General features: G+C 42.3%; 3 protein-coding genes across 5 annotated transcripts in view; 1 reads left to right on the forward strand and 2 right to left on the reverse strand.

Annotated features, from left to right (window-relative positions):
* DRD2 (dopamine receptor D2) overlaps positions 1-23,089 on the reverse strand; it is a 356,750-nt gene that overhangs the window by 147,480 nt on the left and 186,181 nt on the right. The window contains exon 1 of one of the 3 annotated variants that reach the window (XM_040326017.1): positions 22,058-22,375. The exons of the other annotated variants lie outside the window; for them this stretch is intronic. The gene's annotated coding sequence lies outside the window, so the exon portion shown is untranslated. Of the gene's footprint in view, positions 1-22,057; positions 22,376-23,089 lie in introns of those variants that run through there. 3 annotated transcript variants of the gene reach the window in all.
* LOC120915473 (protein ALP1-like) lies at positions 1,835-5,940 on the forward strand. The gene is made up of 3 exons (XM_040326019.1): positions 1,835-2,234; positions 2,319-2,420; positions 4,619-5,940. The coding sequence occupies exons 1-3, from the start codon at positions 2,020-2,022 to the stop codon at positions 5,496-5,498; spliced, it is 1,197 nt and encodes a 398-aa protein (XP_040181953.1). The 5' UTR covers positions 1,835-2,019; the 3' UTR covers positions 5,499-5,940.
* On the reverse strand, positions 3,219-4,627 carry LOC120915474 (leucine-rich repeat extensin-like protein 5). The gene is made up of 2 exons (XM_040326020.1): positions 4,415-4,627; positions 3,219-4,338 (listed from the first exon to the last, which is right to left on the reverse strand). The coding sequence occupies exons 1-2, from the start codon at positions 4,519-4,521 to the stop codon at positions 3,345-3,347; spliced, it is 1,101 nt and encodes a 366-aa protein (XP_040181954.1). The 5' UTR covers positions 4,522-4,627; the 3' UTR covers positions 3,219-3,344.

Consider the following 23,089-nt stretch of genomic DNA (forward strand, 5'->3'; position numbering starts at 1 on the left):
ACATTGTAACACAATATGGATATATTTCAGTGGGTTGCGTTGGCCACTAGCTTTATATATCTTCAGATCTTTTGCAAAACCCCAGTGAAGATATCTCTGCATATGAGGGCAAATATGTCAATATATTCCTATAGAGAATGGGAAAGAATCACTCAATAGACATTCTTGGCATTGTTGTATCTTTGGGTAAAAAGAAACTTGGGTGGAGAGTATCTAATCTGTTGAGAAAGGCCTACACACATGAAATGTTCCTCAATCTAACTATAAAAATAAAAAAAACATTCTTTAATGTCTGTAGATACCTAGAGGAATAGAAACTCAAGAGGGGATATCTTACCCTTGGAGCCTAATAAAATAAAAAAAATAAAAAAGATTGGGGAAATCACCAACAATCAACCAAATCATAAATACCAGTATTCAGTGCAGTTATCATTTAAGATTCCACACCACCTTAGGAACACAATAGTGCCTGGTATGGTGTTCAAGATGTTATCCCATTCCTAATTCAGTTCTTTCATCTCTGCTTGCATCTATCTTCCATTACATTTCTTATACTTGTTAACACTTGGTGTTAGTGAAACACATACTGTATACAGTATATCCACTTCCAGACCCGCTCATGTACATATATGTCGGCATTTTAAAGATGGATATCTCGGTAACGGCAGCAGCTGCTGCCACAACCGAGGTATCCATCTTTAGTGCCAACGGTCCTGTAAACGATAACGGCGGTCTCCGCGGCGGATTCGTCACAAGATTGCCGTTATCGGTGGCGGGAGAGGGACCCCCCCCTCCCGCCGCTCTCCCGCGCCCTCCGCCGCTTACCGGAGCCGTCGGTAGCGGCGGAGGCGATCTCGTCCGTCAATCACGTCGGATCACCCTCCATTAACATAAAACACGCCCCCTCATCCTAATTTGAATTAGGCGCGCTTACGCCAGCTCCATTTACGCTACGCCGCCGTAAGGTAGGAGGCAAGTACTTTGTGAATACAGTACTTGCCTCTCTGACTTAAGGTGGCGTAGCGTAAATACGATACGCCATGCTGCCTTAAAGTTGCGGCGCTGTCTCTGAATCCAGCTAAGAGTCTTGTTAATCTTAATCTTAAATTTTACCCTTACTTATTTTGAAGCAATAAAATGCCTTCTCTATACCCTAACCTTCATTTCTAACTTTAACTCATTACCTATGACTTGAACTCTAACTGTAAACACATTTTAAACCTTATGCCTGAGTAGGGGTATTGTTAGGGTCCTAAAAAACATGGAGCACCTCCAGACACCTATATTGAAATGTTGTATAGCTTATATCATAACAGCAAGGCATTGGGTACAAGTATGCAATGACGCAGCCTGTTTGGTGCAAACTAAATATCCTGGTTGCCTGCCCGCCAAAACAACCCTTCAGTTTCTGCAGAAAGTCATACATTTAATGTAGTATGACTACTACCAATTAATGTAACAGATTCCTGCTCAGAGCCATTCATCTGCTTATCCTTTGTGTTGTTAGGACACTGGTGACTGCCTGCAACCTAGCAACTGATGATGCATACCTGGCCCATTAAGTTGTCATGTGGGGAATTCCCTGGCTGACAGCTGAATGTAAACAAATGGGCTAATATGCTTGATGACATCATTGATTAAATATGACCATGGCCATATTTAGTCAATGACATCAACCATTATCACTGTCTCTTTGTTCACATTCAGCATCTGAGGTGGGGAGCTGTCATTTGCAACTAAGGCTGCATTCACACCTAGGCGTAGGCAATAGCGTCGTTTTCAGGCGTTTTTTTTGGCGTTTTTTCCGGCGTTTTGTCGCGCGAATATGCGCGTATGCGCGCGTATGCGCGCGTTTGCATACAGCGTTTACCGACGTTTTTGTTCCTCGTATTTTTTCTTATAATCCAATAGGAAAAATGATAATCCCTGACATCACTTGTTGCTATCCTAGGATTTTTATTTTCCTCTTCCTGTGTGAATATACCTCTTCCGGGTCATCATTGTGCTTCCCATTCCAAAATGAACGACGATGAGATGGCATGTATGATGGCAGCAGTCACTGCCACCTCGTATATGCTATACCAGGGACAGAGGAGAAGGAAGAGGGCACGGAGATATTGGATCCACCCTGTTATTGCCGGTCGGGAAGAAACAGGACAGTTTTGGGTCCTTTATAAAGATCTCCGAGAGCACGAGGAGAAATTCCTGGACTACACCAGAATGTCTATGAAAAGGTTTGTAAAAATTATCTGTATTCATTGTTTTTGACATTGTACCTTTCCATGTCCACTAAAAAACGTTTTTATTTTTATTAACAGTTTTGATGAGTTGCTAGAACTGCTCAGCGGTAGATTACAGAGGATGGACACCTATTTCCGCAATTCCATACCCCCTGTGGAGCGACTTATCATCACACTGAGGTAAAAAGTTCCAAAATGATGCTCTAGTGCCCATAACAAAATTCTATACTCACCGTATAACTACCTACCCCCTTCCTACTATTCATGACTCGCATCACGGTGCCACCATTACATGACAGACTGTGCCCCATTACATGACAGACTGTGCCCCATTACATGACAGAATGTGCCCCATTACATGACAGAATGTGCCCCATTACATAACAGAATGTGCTCCATTACATGACAGACTGTGCCCCATTACATGTCCTGACCTGACCCATTCAGACTGTGCCCCATTACATGACAGACTGTGCCCCATTACATGTCCTGACCTGACCCATTCAGACTGTGCCCCATTACATGACAGAATGTGCCCCATTACATGACAGACTGTGCCCCATTACATAACAGAATGTGCTCCATTACATGACAGACTGTGCCCCATTACATAACAGAATGTGCTCCATTACATGACAGACTGTGCCCCATTACATGTCCTGACCTGACCCATTCAGACCGTGCCCTTACCTTTGCGAATCTTGCCCGTATGTGTCTTCAAAAAGACGTGCCATCTACATCTTCTGTTCCGTGACAGGCGGAACATTCAGCGTCCTATGAGGCACTGTGTTCAGTGTTCGTCCATCACGGGGGCCTTCTCGTCCTCGGACGAGAGGGCCTCCGTGATAGGCAGAAAGCAAACACTACAAACACTATTGCATACATTACCCAATAATATTATATTTGTATATGCATCTAATATTAAAAAACACACGTTTTACAAGGTCCAATTTTTTTTATTTTTTTAGGAAGTATATTATAAACTATATTCATCCTATTTTTAATTTTTTTTATTTTTTGGTCAAAAAACAAACTTTAAGCTAACGTAGCTCATAGAAAACAAATAATTTGACTGCAGTTGAACTAGAGTCTGATAACACAACATTACAGTTTTTGGAAACTTGGGGATTCCCCTGGGTCATCCACCGATATGCCAGCGTCTATGGCTTTGCCAAAACTAGACCAATCAGATCTAGATGTTGTACCATGCGGCCAACGTGATGGTGGTGTTGCTGGTGGTTGTGGTGGTGGTGGTGGTGTTGGTGTAGGTTGAGGATTGTAAGGTGGGAGTGTAGGCAGGTGTGTGTAATCGGAAGGGTATGTCGTGCGAGAAGGGTAAGTAGGAGGTTGTGGAGGTAGATGAAATGTTTGTGAAGTCGTGGGATGGTAGGCAGAAGGTGTCGTCTGTGGGCGTCTGTAAGGTGACATTGTCGAAGTGTGCGTATGCAGGTAAGGCGGATCAGGGAGTGTTGAGGAAGTGTATGCAGAAGGTGGTGTTGGTAGTTGAGGGTGGGTAGAAAGTGTGGGCGTCTGAGTCGGGTAAGGTGGTGCGTGTTGAGGTAGGTGGCTGTGAAAAGGTGGTGCTGTGAAGTGACGAAGTGTTGGTGCTGACAGATGTTGCGGGTGTTGGTTAGCATAGGGGCCATACGGTGGTGGTGGTTCTGGGGATAGGTAGGGTTCTTCAGGTGGAATAAATGTGTTGATGTACCGTATGGTACCTGCCAGCATATCGGCTTGTAGGCTTTTGGGAACCCTGTCCATTAACTCCGCCAAACATTGGGCCGACTTGTTTCCGTATGAAGGGGTATTAGTATTAGTACCCATTCTGTCCTTCATTTCTGACATGATCTGTAGCATCATTGTCACATTGGGGTCTGATTCCGGAGCTTTTCTTTTGGTCCCCCTCGCAGCTACACGCGGCACCGGCCTTGGCGTTGTCTGCAGCTCTCCCAGAGGTGTTGCCGGCGTAGATTGAGATGAACTGGCCAACTGGCTTTCCGGCTCCAGACCCTCCAGTGTCTCATCACACGAATTTCGGCTGCTGTTATCCATCGCGACAGGGGCGGTCGGAGCAGCTTCCTCCCAGCTGTTTTCAGTCCTGAAAATATAAATGAATTATTATAACTTTTGTATACCAATTGCGCTCACTGTCCTTAGTACAGATAATAGTTTACCTCGCCAAACTCAATGAAGGTCTCAAGAATTCCAATTCCTTAGCATGAATGTATTCTTTGATGTGACATGCCGCCGATCCACTCCTGTTACTTGTTACCAGTCTCATGTATCTTGCATAGGCGTCACGAAAGCTCTTCCATTTGTCTTTTATCTGTTTCACTGTCAAAAACAAAATAAAATAATATATATTATTTTCTTTGTAGATATTTATCAACTGGACAGTCTCTTGGAAGTCTACATTATGCCTTCCGTATAGGCAAGTCGACAGCGAGTTATATTATACGTGACACCTGCTCTGCTATATGGGAGGTTCTCCAGGAGGTAGTGTTCAAGAAACCTACTGCACAGGAATGGGCACAGATTGCGGAGGTATTCTGGCAACGCTGCAACTTTCCTAATTGTGTCGGAGCAATAGATGGGAAGCACATTAGGATTGTGAAGCCCATGAGAAGTGGAAGTGAATTCTTCAATTACAAGAAATATTTCTCTTTTGTATTGATGGCTGTAGCAGATGCAAACTACTGTTTTACTTACATAGACATTGGGTCATATGGGAGCAGCGCGGACTCAACCATCTTTGGAAACTCGAACTTTGGTCAAATGCTGCGATCAGATGATCTTGACCTACCACAATGCCGTCCTCTCCCAGGCACAAATGGCCCTCCACTACCAAGTGTTTTTGTGGGTGATGAGGCCTTTTCTTTGGGGACAAACCTCCTGCGGCCTTATTCGGGGCATAGTTTGACAGAGGAGAGAAGGGTATTCAACTACCGCCTAACCCGGGCACGGCGAGTAGTTGAATGCACTTTTGGAATACTTGCCAATAAGTGGCGGCTTCTGCACACTCCCATAGTGTTAAACATGCAGAATGCCGTCACGGCTGTCAAAGCTGCGTGCGCCTTGCACAATTTTGTGAGGCAGCGCGATGGCTTCGATTTCGAAGAACCGGTTACTGAGACTCTGGAAAGAGCTCAGTGGACTGGTGTCCGTGGGAACAGGCAGGGCTCCCATGTACGGGATCAATATGCCGCATATTTTATGTCTCCTGAAGGACAGGTGCCATGGCAGCTGGATTCCATTTAATTATTAATATTATTCTTTTTTTGTGAGACTGTCAATGCTTGACGTACTTTTTTGAAGAATACATCATATGCTGTTGTAATACAATAAAATAAAAATATGTTATTAATGTATTAAGAAGTCTCATGTTTGTTTTATTTTGAGGTTTTTTTTAAATCGGTGTCATGGTGTCAGGATGGGAACAATAACTCACAGGTCCTGCCTCAGTGGTAACATAGGGTTGTTGGTTACTAGGAAGGGGAGTATCCCCCCAATGGGGGCACTGTACTGTATACATAACTGATGTACTGATGCACTGATAACAATGATGGTATACTAATCCTCCTAGGTGGAATAGTATACCATCATTGTTATCATTGAATAATACAGTGCAGTGCCCCATTGTTTGTGTCAATGGGGGGCATAGTGCGTCAGGACATTGGAAGGCTAGCAAACGGCCAAATCTGAGGCCCCGTACACACGACCAAACATGTATGCTGAAACTGGTCCGCGGGCCAGTTTCAGCATACATGTTCGGTCGTGTGTGGGCGCGAGCGGGCCGAATTCCAGCAAACATTTGCCCGCCGGGCCTTTTCCCAGCGGGCAAATATTCCTGAACGTGTTTTAAAACCGTCTGCTGGAATCCTGCCCGCTCGCACATGTACGGTCGTCAGTACAGACCTACCGTACATGTCCAGGCGCCCGCTGTCCCTCGCATGCGTCGAATGACTTTGACGCATGCGTGGAAGCCTTTAAATGGGAGGCCCGCCCACGTCTCCGCGTCAACGCCGCGTCATCGTCGCGGCGACGACGCGGACACGCCCCGCGTATTGTTTACGCGCGGACTTCTGTACGATGGTTAGTACAACCATCGTACAGAAGCCCTCTGGCAGACATGTACGGTGAAAACGGTCTGACGGACCGCTTTCACCGTACATGTTTGTTCGTGTGTACCCGGCCTGACACTCGTGTAGCAGCATAGGTTCTTACAAAAGGTGGTGTCACTAGATATTTTATTTAACCACTTCAAGACGGCAGTCAGCACAAATATTATACGGGCACATTTTGTCTCTTGCAGATAGTGACACAGGTCTGTCACCTCCACCAGTCTACCCTCTTCCCACACGGTTAGAACACTATATTGAGGACACATTCCCTTCCTCACCCCCCTAGTATGACTATACAAACATTGAATTTCCAAAAAAAACAAATATAATATCTACTTATGTTCATTTTACTTTTCGCCGGAGTTTACCTTTTTTGTCTTTATTTTCCATTTCGGTCCAGTTAGGATATATCTGAGAGGCAATTTTGTCCCATGCCCTCCTCCGCACTGTTCTCAAACTGTAGGATGGATCCTTGATGTCATACAGGCAGGTGTGCTCCTTCACCATGCTAATAAATTTCTCTGTCTCCAGGACAGAAAGTGTATCACCAAGGTCTGATGCCATGCTTGCTGCTGGGATACTGATAGGCAAAATGGTGATTTTGGGACTTCCTGTTTGAGATTATGTACTTTCTTTTTCATTTTCAGTATTCAAATATGAGCAGCAAAGGCGCAAAAACGCGTGTACATACGCTTGTTGTCGCGCAATACGCGCGTATCCGGCGTTTTACATTGCTTTCAATGGAAAACAAAAAACGCGCTAATACGCGCAAATCGCGCGAATTGCGCGACAAAAAAGGGTCCGGAACTTCTTTTGACTACAGGCGATGCGCGTTAGGCGCATCAGCGTGCAGATGTGAACCGTCCCCATTGACTAACATTGTATTTTGTCCCTCTGGCGTTTGTTCGCGTCGCGCTACATGCGATAAAACGCGAAGGTGTGAATGGGGTCTAAGGTCTGTCAGGAAAAGACTATCAGCACTGGTCTTGTTTTGTTTAGTTAAAGAAAAAGTTTACATTTAAAAATAAAATAAAATAAATGCACATCTTTTTGCAGGTAAAAAAAAGTGTTTTTTTTTTTACCTGAAGCCTGTAAAGCATTGCATTGCAGATTGTGGGTGCCATGCAGGACTCCTGCAGACTTGTTAGTATATCTGTCTGTTCATACCTCATACGGGCAGGTTAATATATAATGCCATAGTTGGCATTAGGATGTTTCAGTCTGTACAAAATTGGAATTGCAAGTATTGTGACATCATAAATTGCACATGATTTAATACTTACTCTTATAATGTCAGATCAACTATTCTGCTATTATGTTAATTTCGGAGGCATTGTGGATACTATGTCACAGTCAGTATTTTAAAAACAAACTGTGCACTTCATGTAAAGTCCACCTAATTAGTATGCCCCCTCCCCAACACCTTAATCTTCTGCCAAAAAGAAAAACTTACATAGTTACATAGTAGACGAGGTTGAAAAAAGACACAAGTCCATCAAGTCCAACCATGTGTGTGATTATATGTCAGTATTACATTGTATATCTCTGTATGTTGTGGTTGTTCAGATGCTTATCTAATCGTTTTTTAAACTATCAATGCTCCCCGCTGAGACCACTGCCTGTGGAAGGGAATTCCACATTCTTGTCACTCTTATAGTAAAGAACTCAGTATATAACTGGACAGCATACTCTAGGTGCGGCCGGACTAGAGTCTTGTAGAGCTGGAGAATTATTGTTTTATCTCTGGAGTTGATCCTCTTTTTAATGCATACCAATATTCTGTTTGCTTGTTAGCATCAGCGTGGCATTGCATGCCATTGCTGAGCCTATCATCTATTAGGACCCCCAGGCCCTTTTCCATCCTAGATTCCCCCAGAGGTTCTCTCCCAGTGTATAGATTGCATTCATATTTTTGTCACCCAAATACATTTTTTTAATTTTCTACATTAAACCTCATTTGCCATGTAGTTGCCCACCCCATTAATTTGTTCAGATCTTTTTGCAAGGTTTCCACATCCTGTGGGAAAGTTATTGCCCTGCCTAGCTTAGTATCATCTGAAAATACAAAGATTGAACAGTTTACCCCATTCTCCAAGTCATTTATGAACAAATGAAATAGGATTGGTCCCAGCACAGAACCCTGGGGGACCCCACTACCCACCCTTGACCATTCTGAGTACTCCCCATTTATCACCACCCTCTAAACCGGCCCTTGTAGCCAGTTTTTAATCCCTATGGTCAATGTCAATGAACCTTATGTTGTATAATAAATGTTTATGGGAAACTGTGTCAAAAATATTTTGCAAAATCCAGATACACCACATCTACGGGCCTTCCTTTGTCTAGATGGCAACTCACCTCCTTGTAGAAGGTTAATAGATTGGTTTGGCAAGAATGATTCTTCATGAATCCTTGCTGATTACTGCTAATGGTACCACTCTCATTACTAAAATTGTGTATATAGTCCCTTATCATCCCCTCCAAGAGCTTGCATACTATTAATGTTAGGCTAACTGGTCTGTAATTCCCAGGGATGTATTTTGGGCCCTTTTTAAATATTGGTGGCTTTTACTGGCTTTTTTTCCAATCAGCTGGTGTCATGAAAATGCAGTAATGTCTGGCAGCTTACCTTCCTCTCCATGTGTTCACCTTACCTGGCTGCTTTTATCATCTTTCCTCCCTGTATGGCTCCACCCCAGGCCATATCAGGAACTCTATATTAACCAGTGCACTGCAGGTCTGCCTTGCTGATCAACGTTGTTTGTTAATCATTGTGTTCCTGCTTGCCGTGTGCTACATTTATCTCTGTGTAGCGATCTTGGCTTGTCCCCGACTATTCCTGTTGGCTTGTGACCCTGATCTTTGGCCTGTCCTTTGTTTATCCTTGTCTGCTTGTCACCCTGACCTTGGCTTACCCTTCACTATCTCTTGTATCCTGCATGGCTGCTTCCCTTCTCTCCTCTATGCCCTATGGAGTGTGAGCTGGGGGGCTCTGGGGGCTACGACTTGGATTCAGTTGCAGCTAAGGCCATCCTCACCACTAGAGGCTCTGGTGAATACCTGCTGAATCTTAGATTCCGCGCCCTGGGGAATCTTGGGCTCAAGCTTCCTATGGGATCCCTGTTTGTGCTCCAGAGGACCTGCCTTCCATATCCACCCTGCGTTCCATCCGCAGCAGTCTGCCTTAGGGTTCACTACCTTGTGGTGCACTCCTGACTCTAATGGGGTGCATCTGTCATCTGGCCACAGGTGACCTGACAGCTGGTACCATTCCAGTCAGTAGACTGTCAGTGAAAATTAGGAACAATGGTCTGGCAATTACTTGACTGAGTTCCCTATGTACCTTCGGATGCAAGCCATCTGGTCCCAGTTATTTATTAATGTTAAGTTTCCCAAGACTAATTTAAATTCTGTCCTCTGTTCCACTGTAATGTAAAAAAAATGTTAACATAACATATCTCTCCCTGTGGGGTGTGACATCTCTATTATTTTAATGATATCTCAGGGAATGCAGAGTACCCCAAATCTTGGGAAGTGGTACTATAGTACAGCAAAATAGCATCTTTTCATGAGGTTTGGTCTACTCAGCATTTGCTGAGATATTGCCAGAAGGATGCTAATGTTGCAAAAGAGAAAACAAAGTTATTCTTTTTAATAACTTTTTACCCCGTGATTTTTTTATCATATTTTTTTCTTGGCAATGTTTTGTAAGAGGATGGGTGCCTAACTAAATATATAGACCCTACAATTTTATAGAAAGTTTGTTTTATAAAGCACGTACAATGCATGTATTATGTGTATGAAAGGTATAGTTACTTTTAGCCTTGATTATACAGTCATTGATTCGATCAGTCAGAATTTTTTTTTTTTTTATTATAATATTGCAGTCAAAAGTTTGATGTCAGGATTGTTAAATCTATGATGCTATGGTTAATATTAGGAATATACTGCCTCACAATTTTACAGTCATATTTATAGTACCACTGGTACTAATGGCCATTGCTATCGTAATAAGACAAATTGAAGAAAGCAATTATATCAACACAACATCTAGGGTACACTGATCACTAACGGCAATCAAAAAATCTAAATTTTTCATATTTCAATTTAGATCATTTGAGAGCCTGAACAAGCATAAAAAGCAAAAAAAAAAACAGTTAATATTTATAAAGATGATGATTTTGCTAGCTGATTTACAACATCAACTTGGAAATTGTGGAGATGTTGATTTTACATTTATTGCAGTAAGGGAGACAGACTGAAAAAGAAAAATAGAAACAAACATGATGAGGATGATGGGACACATGCCTCCTGCATGAAAACCCAGATGCATAATCGTTTGTAAGTAACTCACAAAAGCTTTCAGCAATTATTCCATTATTCAAATAATATACTTTAGAATAAAAAATGTCAAGTGACCGGTATTAAACACCCTAAAGTTGCCTTGCTCTATAACATAGAACAGCATCCAGGTAGTAAAAAAAAATCCCTCACCTGTTTTCTTGTATCTGCAGACACAGGAGAAGTCAGTTACAGAGAAGGAAGTTATGGCATTTGTGATATTGGCTTTATAATGTATTTGTGACGAATAGCTGTGGAAGTATGTTGAATCTAAATTACAATATCTTAGACGAAGAAAGATTTACAGGGCGGGAGGTCTGAAAGAAAAATATCCAGCCGTGTGAGGGAGGTGAGCTTAAAGTAGTTCTTGTAATGGTAATCTTTTTCCTACAAATTAAAGTGAAGTACAATATTTCAGAAAGAGTTCTTTTATTTAGGCGAGAGAGAAGGTGAAAATTCATTACTTTGATGTGTTAGCAATGATTGGTAAGAGGCACTTAGAAATACAGCATTGTCTTGTATAAAAGTGCAGGGGGGTACAAATAATAGAAAACAAATGTCAAAGGGGTGAAATTTGCCTTCTTGCTGTTACTGTACAAAAAAATAGTAAGACATTATGTGGTTAAGTTTTAGGCACATAAAAGGACATTGGGGCAGAAGGGACAGAAGGGCAACTAAACTGATACGAGGCATGTAGGAGCTCATCTACGAGGAAAAATGTAATATATTATCTGTTGAAAAGAGGGTATTAAGGGGATATGTGATCAGCTTGTAGAAATACATACTGTAAGTGGTCCATATAGTGCATATAGTGAACTTGATACAGAGTTGTTTTTAAGACCATTGCAAAGGACCAGGGGACAATCCTTTTTGTCTCTATGAAAAGAGGTTTAATCTCCACATAAAGATGGTATAGGCAACCTCAGGAACTATCTCTAGTCAATTCAGTTATTCATTATTTAACCACTTAAGCCCGGACCATATTGCTGGTCAAAGACCAGGCCACTTTTTGCAATTTGGCACTGCGTCGCTTTAACTGACAATTGCGCGGCTGTGCGATGTGGCTCACAAACAAAATTGGGTCCTTTTTTTCCCACAAATAGAGCTTTCTTTTCGTGGTATTTGATCACCTCTGCGGTTTTTATTTTTTGCGCTATAAACAAAAATAGAGCGACAGTTTTGAAAAAAATTAATATTTTTTACTTTTTGCTATAATAAATATCCCCCAAAAATATATAAAACAACAATTTTTTTTCCTCAGTTTAGGCCGATACGTATTCTTCTACATATTTTTCGTAAAAAAAATTGCAATAAGCGTTTATTGATTGGTTTGCGCAAAAGTTATAGCGTTTACAAAATAGGGGAAAGTTTTATGGCATTTTTATTAATATTTTTTTTTACTAGTAATGTCGGCGATCAGTGATTTTTATCGGTACTGTGACATTATGGCGGAGACTTTGGACACTTTTGACACATGTTTGGGACCATTGGCATTTTTAAAGCGATCAGTGCTATAAAAATGCATCGATTATAAAAATGCCACTGGCAGGGAAGGGGTTAACACTAGGGGGCGAGGAAGGGGTTAAGTATGTTCCCTGGGTGTGTTCTAACTGAAGGGGGGTTGCACTGACTTGGGGAAATGACTGATCGCTGTTCATACATTGTATGAACAGACAATCAGGCATTTCTCCCCCTGACAGGACCGGGAGCTGTGTGTTTACACACACAGCTCCCGGTTCTCGCTCTGTAACAAGCGATCGCGGGTGCCCGGCGGTAATTGCGCCAGCCGGGCATGCGCGTCGGCATCAGGGGCGAGCAGGGGGCGCATGTGCGTGCCTCCGGCGGCGCACGCCTCTATTGGCTGCTCGGCAAGATGACGTAGATACGTGATCTCGCCCAGCAGTGCCGAACTGCCGCCGGCTGGCCAGCATACAGTTAAAAAAAAATGGTATTCCTAAATGTACAGAATATAAATGGGTACTATTATTTAAGTAATAACTCCAGGGATTGCCTTTGGGTACTAGGAATTTTTTTTTCTTGTTAGAGCAAATTGGACAATGCTTTACAGGGGTTTTTGTTGCATTCCTTTGGACCAGCTGTGTGTATAGGGTTCTGTTTTTGGAGGTTTTCTATTACTGACTGAACTCCATGGTCTTCCATCGTATTTTAATCTGACTCGCTGTGCTACTATGTTACTTTGTTTTTGTTAGCTTTTGTTAGCTTTTTTTTCATTAATTAATTATTATTATTTTTAAAGTTAGCAGCTTCAAACACTTCAAGCTGCCGACTTTTAATAAGGACACATGGGAGTGCGACACGTACACATCACCTCCTCTTTGCTCCTTACGGATCCTCAACTGAAGCTCCTTGTTGGACACCAAGCCTACAAGCTACCCAACAATTGGAGCTACATCAGATTCCGGGACTCGTTGTAGGGACTTTAAATGAAGTACCCGTTGTCCATCCTCTATTACCGTCTCTCTACAAATTGTGCGTGAGCCACAAGTTTTATTACACTCATATACAATGGTGTTATAATCTGTCTGGCTAGGTAACATCGCTGTATATGCCACAATTGATTACTAACGGTCTGATCCACACATTGCTGCGGTGACCTGTTTAACCTACCTTTATGCTCCTGATGAAGCGTCCTGTACATGAAACATGTTGAGTAAAAGCAAGATTTACCACTCTGCATATAAAATCCAGTCCTAAGGATCAAAAAGTTTATGTATACTCTCTGGTGCTTTATGTTCCCATGTTCATGAGCATATATGCATAAGTATAAGCTTTTATGTAATATTTCCTATAACATGTACTGAGATAATATGCTGATATTGTACTACTTTGTTCACAAAGTTCTGTATACAATTTTCTTTGTATATCCTTTTTTTATGAATAAATATTTATAGATTTTCTACAGTATTTACTTGTACCGTCAAAAGTCCACTCTATTAGCCCAGATTAATTTCCAGTTTCATATTATCGGGACGATGGTACACTTTTACAGTGGCATTCACAGCATTTAGTCGCCCTGTGTTTTATGCATCTTTCTTTGGCAAGGCCCATTTAAACAAGAATGAACATTGACATGTTTGGTCTATAGTCATGGTCGTATTTGGTCAGTAATGTCACTACCACACTGCTTTGCTTACATAGCAAGGAATGTCCAACCATGTAAGTAAATGGGGCCGGTGACATCACTGATTGTGCCTGCACCCACTGGTCTCCTTAAAGGAAAAGTCCAGCCTGAGCTTTTTAGTCTGAAGTCCACTCTCCGCTGACGTCACTGCCATAAGTCAGGGCAGCACGTCATCCCGACCTCCAAGTCTGGATCCGTCAGCTGCCCTGATTGATGGCAGTCTCAGCATCTCAGCGAGTCGCTGAGATGGCCGCTCCCCATCCCTCCCCTGCTCAGTGCTCCAATGAGCGCTGAGAAGTAGAGCAGAAGTGATGCTGACTGACAGTCAGCATCGTTCTGCTTGGGGAGGAGTGAGAACCGAGCCATCGATGTTCGGTGGCTCGGTTCTCAGTGCAGAGATGCCCGGGGACAGATGCAGCATCGGTCTGATGCTCCATCCACCGAGGTAAGTATGATTAGGAAAAAGAAAACCCCCAAACTTCTCTTTTAACAATCATTGACAGCCGAATTTGTCCTATATACTAGTGATAGTAATAGTGCTATTATGGATTATGTTCTGCTCCCACAGAATGGATAAATGTTCAAGTGTATAAATGAAGCCAAGGTTCAGTCAGAATGATTTAACCTTAAGCTGAGCCGTAGTTCATTCTATGGTTCCAGATTGGCAGCAGCAGACATTCAAGGCTGTGGCATAATTTGTACCCCTTTTCACCACCCCCAAATACCTCATCTTCTGTACTTCTTCTCTGTGAACTTAGAAGAAGAACTTCTACAGAATAAATGCGGGAATATTTTCATGTGCGTTTACTGCCTGTTCAGAATTTGTAGGTACGTTAGTGTGCATAGTCTGGGCACAGGTTCACGTAAGAACGAAAAAGGTACAGTAGTTGCTATGATGTTAATACAGTATAAAACTACACACCAGGTTGATATTTTCCATTAACTATCTAAACCTCTTCTTAAAAGCCAGTATTACTTAAAAGTAGGCACTATCACCTTTACTGAGAGTTCCTTACCTTGACCTAACCTAGCTCAGTTTATCATGCTAGGATAACTCTTAAATCATGAATATACTCCATAAGGCAAGGCAGACAAGTCTTAGATATATTAAAAAATAAGAATTACAGCTGCTGGGTTATTTCCCTAGAGGGGACATCAGGCAGAATAAAATATCTGAAAAGTTTTTTTTCATATAAAGGTTAACTCTTTAATAGCACAGAGGAAAACCCAAAGTCTTACATTTACTCAGGATACGCAAATCATTCTATGCTCATATAAACCAAAGGGAACTGGTGCCGAAGGGAATATGTAGGCTAACATTGCTTCCCTCCTTTTCAAAATGCTAGTTGTCTGGTTGTTAGGCTGAAATATATTGTATTTCTTGTACCAGGTTTTTTATATTTGTTGTCAGATCTGTGTTCAAGCTATCATACAAGTGGACTGAACAGTATTCCTTAAGAGAAGCAATTTCCAAATTAATTTTGGCTAGCGTCTTCTATTCCTGAGGAACTACCAGTTTCATTAAATCTGGTCTATTTATTTGTGGTAGTTATTAGTTGTAACTGTGCTATGAGGAAGGCTGCTACAGGCGAAACGTGTTAGCTTGTTACCAGTGTGTTTCAGTATGTAGCCAATAAAGATTCAGATTTTATAGAGTACACTAAGTTCCCAGAATGAATTTACCACAGGTCTGATCATTGGAGTGCAGGAGCACAATAGCCAGAGCACTGGTCTTCAGCCATCAGGAGCTGAACTTGCAGTTAAGCACCCAGGGCCACCTTAACAACATCATAGACCCCTGGGAAAAGTAATGCACTGGGGTCCCTACCAGGGATATGGCAGCCTCCAGCTCCAGCTCTGATGTTCAGTGTTTAAAGACAGTTAGCTGTTGAGGCTGTACTATAATACTACAAGAAATAGTGTCTACCTTAACCTGACTGGCCACACTTTTTAACACTATGTGGCACTGTTGTGCTTCTAATCCTAGTGAGTGGTGCTGCTGTCACATCTCTTGTCAGCCTATAGTGGCAGAGTCTCATGCAAGATTATCATGGGGTCCCCATGCACCTGGGGCCTTTGGACAGTGACCATGGGTATCCATGTGTTAAGACGGCCCTGTTTGCTCTCCCAAACTTGTTTCAATTGTTTAAATCAGTGGTGGTCAACTTAATTTATATAAGGGACTGCAAGTGTGCCCCCAATATCATCAAAGGAAATTGTCAGAGTGCAGATGTGCTACAGGAGGGGTTGTAGACTAGAAACATGCTGTAGGAGACTGTCAAAAACTTGAAACTTATTACAAGGTCCTGCTAGAAATCAATTGTATTACTGCCAGTGTTCCATACAGCCTGCTAAAAAATCTACTGGTACCATATTTGATTTCACAAATGAGAAAAGCACAGAAAAAGTAAGGAAGTATTAAAAAGACCAAATTGTTTTGCTAGCGCATTCCTAGTTCAAATTTAAATTAAACAAACAATAGTGATTAAGCGCTACACCTATACATGAATGCACAGATGTAAAAATTTAACCTGAAAATCCATCCAGTGTATGAATATATAATCACATCATTCCACCAGAACAATCCAAGAATAGAAAATATTTTGACCTATGGACAATAGGTCTAAAAATGCTTGTCCCTTTAAGGGCAATATCTGGGTTGGATTTTCTCTTCCTGGTCTGTTTTTACCAGATGACACTCAACATTATCATACTAGGAAGCTCAGAAAAATTGCATGGACCATCATAGAGCTTTCCAAAACCTGACAATGTCCCCTGGTGGCCCCATCCCCTTGTAACATCACTGGTGCAGCATGCAACAGTCCATGACATCAGAAGGGTCTGGTGCCACTGAGTGACATAGCCAGGTGGCCCGCCCCTTACCTATATAAGAAATGTCAAAGCACACAGCAGGCATTTGGCGGGAAGTCGTCCCAGGAGACAGAGCATTTTTTCCTTCTATTTTTTAGTTCAGCGAGCAGCATAATTGACAAGGAATACAATTTTTTTTTTTTTTGAATAAAGGATTTGTCAAAAACTTTTTGTACACTTTTTTGGTGACTGGGTAGGGAGGGGTACTATGTACCTGATACTCATTCAAATGCGGGGGGCTGGGATCGTGGGCCCCCTGATTAAACAGGTCCTCCAGATTTCAATAAGCCCCCTGCCCTTGCCCCCCACAACCCCCCGGCCATGGTTGTGGGTTGGGGCCCTTGTCCCCATGAACATAGGAACAGCGTGCTTTGGGGTAGGGGGGCAGTGCCCCCTACCCTTAAAAGGCCACACCATTTTTTTCTTTATTTTTTCAAAAGCAGGTGTCAGCAATTAATAACCACGAGTCATTTTAAATGGGATGTGACTAATCCTTTTTTTTTTTTACTTTAGAAATTAAATTTTTGCTTCAGCATATTTTATGCATGGTACATTAAGGAGACCCCCCCCCAGGCACTATATTTGAAGTAATTTTTCATTTTTATCGTTGCACTTCAAGCATAATTAAAATCACTTCTCCTAAAAGGAAAACGTTTTTAAAAAAGATGTTTGCATTGATACATGTCACCTGGGGCAGTACCCGAACCTCCATCCGCCTTTTATAAACCAATTACTTGCATATAAACCTTGAAAATGGAGACTTAAGATTTTTCCTGTTAGGTTCCCAAAGACTTCAATGAGATTCACCATTTGGGTCAGAACATTTTCCCTGTTTGGGAGTTCTGCTGCGAACCACACAGGGGGGTGTTCAGCCCATCTCTAATTATAAATACAATTATTGATCATAAACATATCCTACCCTGAACTTTATTTATTTGGTCTTGCCTTCTTTCTTGTCTTACATCTTGTTGATTCTGTTGATTCTGTTGATTCTTTTGATTCTGTGTTTTGTGACAAGTATACTGCCTGACGCTGTGGCTATGTTACAAGAGACTGTCAGAGGCTATGGGTTACTAATTGATGAATACAATGGATTTGCTTGTGAACTAGTGAATATGAAATAATGTTAATACTGGATTCAGTCACAGATTAATACCACAAGCCAAGGGATATAATTTAATTAAAATAAACATGTATGGGTACAGAGACATCAATTTAGTTTTATATATTATACATCTATGTATTGATTTAACAAGCATTTAATTAAAAAATGTGCATTAAAATGTGTGATTTCTTGCCTTATGGGAGATTATTTCTGTATTTTACAGGACTGTGTAGATTATGATCAGAAATGCAGATGTCAAGTTAGAGATGTCCCCTAATTAAATTAATAATACACTTTATTGTAGTGTTATTTTTGTGTGTGTGTGTGTGTGTTTGCATAACTGCAGTCATTTTCAAATAAATAAAAAAACAAATAAATAAACATATGCATTGCGTATGTATCACTTCAAAAATAATGAAAGGACAGAAAATTCCTTGTCCAAATCACCAAGGATTGCCACGCCCAGTTCCTTGGCTTGCTTACCTCCCTGCTGTTGGATGCTCTCCAGATATGTGCTTATACTACCATGTTTCCCCAAAAATAAGACCGGGTCTTATATTAATTTTGGCTTCAAAAAACACACTAGGGCTTAGTTTCGGGGTAGGGCTTATTTATTTACTATATTAATACTGTATACATATAAAGTGTGCAATAAGTCTCAAGTCTGTCTAGCTGACAGTCTTAAAGTGGTTGTGTCCCTTAAAAACAAATTCATGTTCCTTTAAAGCATGAAATAAATCAATAAAATGTTTTATAAAAAATGTCCTATGTCCTCTGTCTTCTCCTCCCCTGCCCCCCCCCCCCCCCCCCCCCCATTAGCAGGTCAGGAGATTTTTTTTTATAATCATTATGACATTATGTTTTACTGGTATATGGTGCAGTGTGCCCACAGTTTTATATAAAGTACCTTTTATAACAGCTCCCTAGGAGGAAAGAGTCGAGCCGAGAGTGTCGCTGACGTCAACCCGCTCCATGAACTGAAGAGGGAGGGGCGGGCGACATCAGCAGGGAGGGGGGGAAAGAGTAGAGCCGAGATTTGCTCTGTCAGCCCACTCCGTAAACTGAAGAGGGAGGGGCGGGTGACAATTCGGCGGAGAGGAGGGAAGGAAAGAGAAGAGCCGATATTTGCTCAGATGTCAGCCCGCTCCGTAAACTGAAGAGGGAGGGGCAGCAGACATCAGCTGGGAGAAGAGAAGCGGACCTCCGGCGGGTGTAAACAAGGGATTTTTAATACAGCAACAGACGCTGCCCCAGTTTTACAAAACAGTTTACAGGATTTTTAATGAAATTTACTAGGGCTTATTTTCGGGGTAGGGCTTATATTGCAACCCACCCTGATAATCATGCTAGGTCTTACTTTCGGGGTAGGGCTTATTTTCGGGGAAACACGGTAGCTCCAATATATTTAATACTCCACATTAAAACAAAACAATCAGCTGCAATCTGTAAACACTAGCATTGTAAAAATGTATTTTACCAGACAAGTACAAAATTAAGACCCACGTGGAACCTCTGGCTCTAAAGCATTTCACCCAGAGATGGATTTAAACATAGAGATAAGTCCTGTTTTCTCTTTTCTCTAAGATTACGTGCAAGTGAAGCTAAAAGTGGTTGCAAAGGCAGAAGGTTGTATACCTTATTGCTTGTAAGGGGTAGAGTGGTTGCTGTTTGTTACGTCCTCCATGTTTTTCTCATTGGGCCCCAAACAAGAGTTTCCATGAGAGGCCTACCCCAGGGGGTGTTTCTGGGCTACACTAGGTACCTTGTAATTGTCACTTCACTACAAATGGGGTACCTTTGCTTTGTGCTGTTTTCATCAATTCCCTGGGACAAGGCTAAGGCTGCTGTGGGGGAATACTCAGCCTTAAGGTGGACCTCTACCTCATATGAACCTACACCTGTACACTTGCACTGCAACTGTTCTCCAGTTAACTCTTGGGTCCCAAGTGACAATGTTCACCTTCTCTGTAATCTGCATGTAGGAGGGATATGCTGAGCCTTGTCCACTTCCACCTGTCCAACATTTTCCACCATTCCCCAGTATCGGAGTGGGCCCTGTCGTGCACCCTGCATGGGCTCCACATTAACCGATTGAGGACCGCTGCACGATGATATACGTTGACAAAATGGCATGACTGAGCACAAGGGCATACATGTACATCCCCTTTAAGATCCCAGCCATGGGTTGCGAGCGCGCCGCCGGCCGCACGCTCGCAACCCGGTCCTCTTATCTGTGACCGTCCCTGCGGGAACAGTGGACCTGATCCCCGCCGGTGTCCCGCAATTGGGTCACAGAGAGGAAGAACGGGGAGAGATAAGTGTAAACAAACCTCTCCCCATGCTTCCTAGTGAGACTGTCACTGATTGGCTGTTCCCTGTCATAGGGAACAACGATCAGTGATGTCACATGCCCAGCCACACCCCCCACAGTAAGAATCACTCCCTTAGGGCACACTTAACCCCTACAGTGTCCCCTCCTGGTTAACCCCTTGACTGCCAGTGTCATTTTTACAGTAACCAGTGCATTTTTATAGCACTGTTCGCTGTAAAAATGACAATGGTCCCAAAATAGTGTCAAAAGTGTCCGATGTGTCCGCCATAATGTTGCAGTCACGATAAAAATCGCTGATGGCTGCCATTACTCTAAATTTTTTTTTATTATAAAAATGCAATAAAACTATCCCCTCTTTTATTTTGTAGACACTATGGGCCAGATCCAGAGAGAGAGTACACTGGCTAATACGCCGGCGTACTTTCAAATTACCCGCGTCGTATCTTTAGTTTGAATCCTCAAACCAAGATACGACGGCATCTGGGTTTGATCCGACAGGCGTACGCCTTCGGATCGTAGATGCAATACTTGGGCGTCCGCTGGGTGGAGTTCACGACGTTTTCCGCGTCGGGTATGCAAATGAGCTTTTTCCGACGATCCACGAACGTACGCGCGTCGGTCGCATTCTCTTACGTCGTCTCTAGTCGGCTTTTTCCGGCATATAGTTAAAGCTGCTATTTTGCGGCGTATAGATAGACTTGCCATGTTAAGTATGGCCGTCGTTCCCGCGTCGAAATGTTAATTTTTTTTTTTGCGAAAGTTGTCCGTGAATAGGGATGGACGTAAGTCACGTCTAAGTTAAAAAAATGACGTCGTTGCGACGTCATTTCGCGCAAAGCACGGTGGGAAATTTCGAAACGGAGCATGCGCAGTTCAACCGGCGCGGGGACGCGCTTCATTTAAATGAATCACGCCCCCTAATCGCCAATTTGAATTCCGCCGCAAGAAATACACTACCCCGCCGTAACTTACGGCGTGAAATCTTCCTGGATTCGACTTAAAGCCAGGTAAGATACGGCGGCATAGCGTATCTCTGATACGCTGTGCCTATCTAAATGTATGTGAATCTGCCCCTATAAATTTTTGCGCAAACCAATTAATAAACGTTTATTGCGATTTTTTTACCAAAAATATGTAGAAGAATACGTATCGCCCTAAAATGAGGGGAAAAAATGTATATCTTTTTTGAGGATATTTATTATAGCTAAAAGTAAAAAATATAGCATTTTTTTCAAAATTGTCACTCTATTTTTGTTTATAGAGCAAAAAATTTAAAACACAGAGGTGATCAAATACCACCAAAAGAAAGCTCTATTCGTGGGGAAAAAATATGCCAATTTTGTTTGGGAGCCACGTCGCACGACCACGCAATTGTCAGTTTAAGGCGACGCAGTGCCAAATTGCAAAAAGGGGCCTGGTCCTTTAGCTGCATAATGGTCCAAGGCTTAAGTGGTTAACTTAACTCTTGAACTTCCTTATCTCTGTACAGGATGGGAAGCTCTGCTGCGCGAACCTGCTCCCATTGCTATGGAAGACAGACCGCAGGTGGAAGAAGCGCCAACAACATCTCTCTCACTACTAGAGGTTCTTCCAGCTATAACAGGTACATACTATCGACAGGCTGCTGTAAAACTTCTGTTACCCTATGTAACCACTCGTGTCTTCACACTACTCCACTCCACATCAATGTCTTCATACTCCAGTATGTTTACAACTCACTTGGTAGACTGTGTGTGCTAGCCACTTGCATTAACCCCTTTCAGTAACTTCAGACCAGGCAGGGACAATGTTTCAAATGCTTTACTTATAAAAGTGCAAAGGCAACTACAAAGTCCAACATTAAAAGGCATAATATTGCCCTAATTCCCTAACTCTAACTACAGGATGTGTGATTCCCCAGCATACCTGTAATGGTAGTGATTGTGTAACACAGAGTTCCTCCTTGGCTGGAGTCTTCGGGGTGAACCCCGGGTTCTGATGACTTTACATCCAGGCAGTGATGAGTGACATTACAGGTATTGTTCCCCTTATCATTCCCCTGTGGGCCCTGATCCTCTCGGCTCTCTCTCCACACTTGCGAGTGAGCTCTTTCGAAGCCTCCCCTCCAGGGGCTTTGGACTGCACACCTTTGGGTTCTCTTTTGGGCTCCTTGGGGTCTACCTCCTGACAGGACCACTGTCCCATATTTATATATCACAGGATTAGTGGATCTGATTCAGTGAAGAACCTGTTAAAAAGACCAAAGAACCGGTAAAAGCATTAACTCTCACCCGCCAGGACGTGACAGCATCTAACTGGCAATATTAACCTGCTTGCAAGCAGTTTTCTATGGGGGCCCTATGCGGAGGGGAGGAGACACGAGCGCCAGCAGGGCACCCGTGAAGAGGAGGATTGGGGCTGCTCTGTGCAAAACCATTGCACAGAGCAATTAACTAAAACATGTTTATTATTTAAAAAATATACAAATTGTGCCTTTACAATCACTTTAATTTTACACTGGTACAATAAAGTTTTTACTATTCTGGAGTTTAGAAAGTTCAGACAGTATTTATATACAAAAAATACCTTTGACCGGTCATAAATCCAGTGTTATAATAATCTGCTGGTTGGTCTGAGAACACAGCGCTTTTCTGCACAGAAATCCCAACCAGCATTATCAGCGCTCCCTGCTGATTTACACACTTTACTTTCCTCTCCACATGCAGTCATTTATTTATTTCACTGCTGCTGTCTTGACTACCAAGATTTTGCGCTGACATTATGTGTAAGAAATGAGCTCTGGTGAGGTATAATCTTGGGGGACTGCCTACATCAATAGCAACTAAGCGCTGAGAAGCTTGCCCTGCAAACATTTTACAAGCATGGCAATGAAATCATGAAGGCAATAAAAAAAACAGGTACAAGAAAACAAATTGTTTTAATAATAATTAATAATAT

This window comes from Rana temporaria, chromosome 10 (assembly GCF_905171775.1).
Source record: "Rana temporaria chromosome 10, aRanTem1.1, whole genome shotgun sequence".
Classification (NCBI taxonomy): Eukaryota; Metazoa; Chordata; class Amphibia; order Anura; family Ranidae; genus Rana; species Rana temporaria.

What these genes read in the sequence shown, in the direction of transcription:
- LOC120915474 (XM_040326020.1), bottom strand. Translation starts at nt 4,521, where the DNA reads ATGAGACTGGTAACAAGTAACAGGAGTGGATCGGCGGCATGTCACATC. An exon ending in CCTTCATTGAGTTTGGCGAG is followed by an intron (nt 4,339 to 4,414) that starts GTAAACTATTAT and finishes TTATATTTTCAG; the next exon opens with GACTGAAAACAGCTGGGAGG.
- LOC120915473 (XM_040326019.1), top strand. Translation starts at nt 2,020, where the DNA reads ATGAACGACGATGAGATGGCATGTATGATGGCAGCAGTCACTGCCACC. An exon ending in ACCAGAATGTCTATGAAAAG is followed by an intron (nt 2,235 to 2,318) that starts GTTTGTAAAAAT and finishes TTTTATTAACAG; the next exon opens with TTTTGATGAGTTGCTAGAAC. An exon ending in CGACTTATCATCACACTGAG is followed by an intron (nt 2,421 to 4,618) that starts GTAAAAAGTTCC and finishes TTTTCTTTGTAG; the next exon opens with ATATTTATCAACTGGACAGT.